Below are 6350 nucleotides of genomic sequence, written 5' to 3'. Positions count from 1 at the left end.
AGAGATAATGTTTCAGACCTGAGACTTTGTTCTAACAACGAGACCTTAATTTGGCTCCTTTCTCCACAGATGCTGCCTGATCCACTGAATATTTATACCATTTTCTATTTTTAATTAAGATTTAATGCAACTACAGTTTTTAAAATTTTCAATCCAAAGGAAGTGTCAGTTTTGAATCAATTTCTAAGCTATTCAAACAGCGCTGAAAGCTGTGCTGAGTTTTAAATGTTTTTATTTTGCATTATTCCATGGATTAGATTTCTTCTGTCCCACAGTGGTTGTTTGATCAAGGGAGTCCTGCACTCTTTGGAGGTGGTAATTTTCTGATAAGTTCCAAGGTCATCGCTGCTTTCACTGATGTTGCATGAAATTCTACAGCTGTATTTCAGAGGGGACCTGAGGTTTCCTCTTTATCCAGGGTAATGATTTACTTCCACTAATACTCAGTGGAAACATTATGTGGTACACCTGTACACCTGCCAATTAATGCAAATATCTAATCAGCCAATCATGTGGCAGCAGCTCAATGAATAAAAGCATGCAGGCATGGTCAAGAGGTTCAGTTGTTCAGGCCAAACATCAGAATAGGGAAGAAATGTGATCTAAGTGACTTGGACTGTGGAAAGATTGTTGGTGCTAGATGGGGTAGGTTGAGTGTCTCAGAAACTGCCGATCTCCTGGGACTTTCACACACAACAGAGCCTCTAGAGTTTACAGAGAATGGTGCGAAAAACAAATAACATCTGGTGAGTGGCAGTTTTGTGAGCAAAGATGTCTTGTTAATGAGAGGTCAGAGGTGAATGGTCAGACTGCTTCAAGTTGAATGAAGGCCGACCGTAACTCAAATAATCACATGTTACAACAGTGGTGTGCAGAAGAGCAGCTCTGAATGTACAACACCTTGAACATTGAAGTGGATAGGTTACAGCAGCAGAAGACCATGAACATTCACTCAGTCGTCACTTTACTAGGTACAGGGCGTATCAGGTGTCAAATAAATCACCTATTCATTTATATAACATCTATTTGGTGGATCTCACTACGTGTGAATTGGCTGCCAGTGTTTTTGCATGAACAGTATATGCTGGGCCAGAGGGCCTGTATTGCCCTGGTGTAATGCTCCAGCACAGTGATCCCCAATGGGGGCAGTTAGGTGTCCTAAGAGGGCATTAGGAGAAAGAAGTAATCGAGGGCTGTTCAAGATTCATGGGGGGGGAGTGGCACCCTAACTTGGGGCATGAGACCTGACTGACTGTTAGTAGATTAGGCACTTCAAAAAAAAAGGATGAGGCACTGGGACACGGGAAGAACCACAGCTCTGCAGGCGGTGAGTACTCGTCGTCACAACGTGTCTGAAACTCGGAAATCTCATCCGACCTTACCGACAAACAGACGTTACTGGGGATGCATAAATTAGCAACCAGGGTGCCCAACAGTTCCCCTAGACTCACGGCACAGAACAAGTTCATGCAATTTAATAGTTGGTAAGTCAAGTACACCCTCTCAACTTTCTCTACAGATCTATGGAAAACAGGTCACATAATGATACAATGCTGGCCAGAACCAAATGGTGAAATAGAGCCAATCAGTGAATCTGCCGACCCAGAGCATTCCTCCTGAGGTGTTCAACGTGACCTTGGCTTCATATGTGTGGTCACGAACCACCTTTGGGGATTTATGACACTTTACGTGATTGATCAGTGGAGTAGTGTAAAGGTAGCTTGCCGAACAGCAGCTCCATCCCAACTAACTTTCAGATTCCAATCTGACTCCTTGTCAACCTAATTTTCACTGTTGTGATCATCTTCATCTTCACCTTGTCATTCCTTTGCATGCTGCTATCATCCTTCCATCAGTGGCAACTCACTGCTGTCGTCAACATCCAATAGGTGTTCCCCGTTTGTGTTAACTTTTCATTTTAATTTAGCCCTGTTAATGATGGATAAATATGCACCGCATAGTCTCTATGAGTCTGATGGCTGTGAAACCTTGAATTATAACCCTGTTAAGAAATAGAAACTACAGAAAGTGTGTCAATTCAATGTTACAATCCTGGAGTATAGTTTTACTCTGTTCCTGCCTGATTAGCAACACCCCATGTGCCTTATTTGTAAAACTGTACTGTGTAATGAAGCTATGAAACTATCAAGATTGCAGGAACACTTCCGTAAAAGACTCCCTGGAAAGGCTACTTATGGTATTACTCAGTTCCAGAAGATGAAAAAAGCATTTGAAAACCATTGCACACTTGAGTCATTTGCCAAGAAAGCTAAAAGTGACCTTGCTTGTGGTCTCATTGCTTCTTAGAACATTTACAACATGACAGCAAAGTGTGGAAAATCTCATACAACTGGTGAAAGATTAATCATGCCTGCTGTATCAGAAGTACTCACGACTGTTCTCAAATGGACATGAGAATTTTAAAATCAGTTCCTCTGAGTAATAACTTTGCAGCTCATTGCATTGATAACATGAGTGAAGACATTGAGTATCATCTATGCACAGAACTACAAAAAAACTATTTGGGATACAACTGGATGAGTCAACTGTGCGAGACAACGAGGCATTGCTAATGGACAGTTTATCAAAAATGGAGAAGTTTTTGAAGAGATTCTCTTTTGCAGAAAGTTAAAAACAAATATCAACGGGTAATCAATCAATGCAAGCTCGATGTATTTTGAGAATAAAAGTATTCTGATTAGGAACACAATTTCTTGTGCAACAGAAGGAGCACCATATATGACAGGTCACCATGCCAGTTTAGTGGCATATATGAAAAAAGAAATTCCAAGTCTGTGTGCGATATATTGTGCAATTAATTGTCAACCTCTTGCAATCAAAAACCTCAGCCAGCGACTTTTTCAAGCATGACTCTTGTAATCTCCACTATCAACAAAATTATAGCTCATCCATTAAATAGCAGAAAATTTTGCCAGTTATGCCAAGATAATGATGAAGAGTTTGAATGCCTGTTTCTTCACACTGAAGTGCATTGGCTGTCAAAAAGCTGCTGCTTAAAATGTTTCTTTGATCTTTTTGACACTGTAGTTGAATTTTTGCTCAAAGTCGACAAAAGCTTGGGAAACAAGATTGAACTTCTATATGGAGATGTGGCATACCTAGCCAATCTGTAAGACAAAATTAACATTCTAAATATGAACTGCAGGGTAAGAATTTCAATTTAATCCAGGCAAAAAAGTGCAGTGTCCTTTTTCATTAGAAAATTGGAAATATATAACCAAACTATTGAGAGAAGAAAGTTTTCACAGTTCCCCTGCATGGAGAGTATGCCATACTCTTTCACAGACGGTGATTTGCAAGAGCACTGCTTACACCTGCAGTCTCTGAAGAAGGATTTTCAGAATCGGTTCAAGCATTTGAGTGATCTGGAAGTTCTGGACTGGGTAATTAACCCATTTCTTTGCAAGGAGGAAGCACAGAAAGAGAGCTTGCAGGAAGATATTACCGAAATTCAGAATGATGAAGAAGGAAAAATGCTTGTCAAAGATGTTGGCTTGTATGGTATTTGGCTACACTGTCATACCAAGTTTCCTGGTCTTCGAAGAAGAGCCAAACTGCTCCTTGTTGCACTTCCATCCCCCTACCTTGTTGAAAGAGGCTTTAGTGCAGTGAAACCACATACTCACAAATACAGTGACCACTTGGATATTGTTACGCGTGGGCCTGGAGGTTTTCGCTGTCACAATTTTAACCAGATATTTCAACTCTTGCTAAAAACCATCAAGCTCAAGGATCACATTGATATCGAAGCTGCTGTACAGCACACAGGTACTGTGTAAGCTAGGTTTAAAGACAAATAAAAATTCAAAGCAGAATCATTTTTCTCATGTCAGCATATGGTAGACAGGTTTTGACACCCATGCGGGTGCCGCAAAGTATATTGTGCTTAAAAGGGGTGTTGGTAAGTATGAAAGTGCTTTAGGGGTATTTTGGCAAGTATAAGGTGCTTTAGGGAGGCTTGGCCTAAAAAAGATTGGGAAATAGTGTTCTAGCACATCACAGACTTCACTTTCAGTCCCTCAACAGGAAGGCCTCAAAGCCCTCCACTTCTTTCTTGACAGAAGAACCACCCAATCCCTCTATGCCACCACCCTCCTCCACCTGACAGAACTGGTCCTCACCTGAACAATTTTTCCTTCAGCTCCTCCCACTTTCTCCAAACCCAAGGGGTAGCCATGGGCCCAAGCAATGTCTGACTCTTTGTTGGGTACGTAGAACAGCCTTCCCCGTTTATACTCCCCAACTCTTCCTCCGCTACAACGACAACTGCATTGGCGCTGCTTCATGCACCCATGCTGAAATCGCCAATTTCATCAATTTTGCTTCAAACTTCCTCCCTGCCTTTAAGTTCACTTGGGCCATTTCTGACACCTCCCTCCCCTTTCTTGATCTCTCTGCCTCCATCCTTAGAGACAAACTGTCGACCGACATCTTTTATAAACCTATTGATTCCCATAGTTATCTGGACTATGCCTCTAAGACGTACCAGTTAGGAGGTCAAATGGAAAATTTTCCTGTGATTATATCATTGTTAAATCAGTGAGTTGCTGGACGGTGCAGTTTGCTGGGCTGATAGGACCCTGTTCCACACTGAGTCTCTAACTAACTGAATAAAATAATAAACACACAGACAAACTAGGTCATGGTGACAACTGATAAAGAATATCGAAACAGGCAAGAGTTAGGAATCTGCTTAACTTGGAGCACCGATCTCTAAAACTTGTTGTTCCTCTCCATGCCTTGTGGCGCATTAGGAACAACCCTGCCGTGTCTTTAGCTTTTCCTTGTTTTTTTATGAGACTGAGCTGCTAGTTCAGGACTCAACCGAGCACGGATGGAAAACATGCAAGTAGCCGGCGGGATGCAAACCCAGGGCCACTCGCCTCAAAGTCCTGTCCAGGTGCCACTACTCCATCGCCAGGCTACCCTCTAAACAGGTGGAATTTCAAAAGAAAAAAAAATTCCTTAATTTTATCTCCTTTATTGTCCTTCCTCTTTTTGAAGAATAATCAGCAGCTTGGCATATACCTCGGCTCAGCCTAAGTTTGTGACTATCCTGGCAGCCTGCAGCTTAATCCTGTCATCTGGAAAAGCCATTAAATAGATAAGCCTGCTAGAAAGCTGTGAGCTGGGACCAAACAATAGCACAAAGATGGAATTGTCGCAGTATTCATGCTTTCTTGACCTGTAGGGGAGACTCTTCTGGATCTCGTTCAAGTTGCCTATTAGCAAGAGGAGGTCATTCAGAATGTCCTGTCGCTGAAAGTAGTTAAAGAGGAAAAGGAAGGATTCTGGAACCTGGACGTTGAGCATGTCAAAGGTCAGTTCCAAGTTGGTGGAGAAGTTGATGAGGATTTGGAGCACTTGGAACTTGATAATGGAGGAGCCGCTCTCCAGCAGGTGGAAGAAGTCGGGGATGACGTGTCTCAGCGCGACGTGGGTCTGATGGTTTTGAGACAGCTTGGTGAGGAACCGCAGGCAGGGGAGCTGCTCGAACTCTTGCAGTGTCGAAGTGGTCAGCTTCACCACCTGCGGGATGTACTTCGCCAGCAGCTCACGGTTCACCGGATCGTTACTGAGGAAGTTAAGAGCGATCACGGCGCTGGTCTTGATGTAGTTGAGTGGATCGTCCAGCGATTCCGCGATGATGTCAATGCCGCCTTCAGAGCGGAAGAGCTCCTGGTTGCTAAAAAAGCCGGGAATGCGATAAATACCAGTAAGGATGGTCCCTCGAATAATAGGATCCTTACTTTCATGGAGAATCGTCAGAACGGTCTTCAGATCCTGCAAGTTCATCTTGACAGAGTTTGAGCAGATGGTGCGATCACCCAGAACTCCAATACTGTCCAGGATACTATTGCCACATCTATCAATGAGCAAGTCTTCACCGTCCTCCTCCGGGGTGGCAAACCCTGAGCAAATGGCTCTGTACAGTAAGTACACAGCCCCTGCACCAGTTAAAATCCCTATCAACTTCTTCCTACCTGCTTCACTGAGGAATGCCCCCATTTTGAATTGCTATCACTTGCCCCAGATGACAGGTTGAGTGACTTTGGCATCTAAACTGTGTACCAGCAAATACATAGTGTTCCAGTTTAAATCCTTTTGCTCCACCTGCACTTTGCCTTTCAAAGGCCGATGTTCACTGCATCATAATGATCCCTGACATCACAATGGTGGATACAGTGGTTCCAGCAGTGAATCCAAATCAGGTTTACTCTCACTCTCTGGAAATTGGTTATTTGCAGCAGCAGTACAGTGCAATACAAAAACATGTGCTGGTGATATTAAACCTGATTTAATATCGAGATCTAGGTGTTCTGGGAAGC

General features: G+C 42.9%; 1 protein-coding gene across 1 annotated transcript; it reads right to left on the bottom strand.

Annotated features, from left to right (window-relative positions):
- Positions 1–5055: 5055 nt before the first annotated feature.
- On the bottom strand, positions 5056–6030 carry LOC134336993 (armadillo repeat-containing protein 10-like). The gene has a single exon (XM_063031736.1). It carries the CDS (start codon positions 6028–6030, stop codon positions 5056–5058), a length of 975 nt encoding a protein of 324 aa, XP_062887806.1.
- Positions 6031–6350: the final 320 nt, after the last annotated feature.

This window comes from Mobula hypostoma, chromosome 23 (genome assembly GCF_963921235.1).
Source record: "Mobula hypostoma chromosome 23, sMobHyp1.1, whole genome shotgun sequence".
Taxonomy (NCBI): domain Eukaryota; kingdom Metazoa; phylum Chordata; class Chondrichthyes; order Myliobatiformes; family Myliobatidae; genus Mobula; species Mobula hypostoma.
The sequence above is the reverse complement of the archived record's forward strand: the minus strand, read 5'-3'. Positions and strand labels throughout refer to the sequence as shown.

What these genes read in the sequence shown, in the direction of transcription:
- LOC134336993 (XM_063031736.1), bottom strand. Translation starts at nt 6,030, where the DNA reads ATGGGGGCATTCCTCAGTGAAGCAGGTAGGAAGAAGTTGATAGGGATT.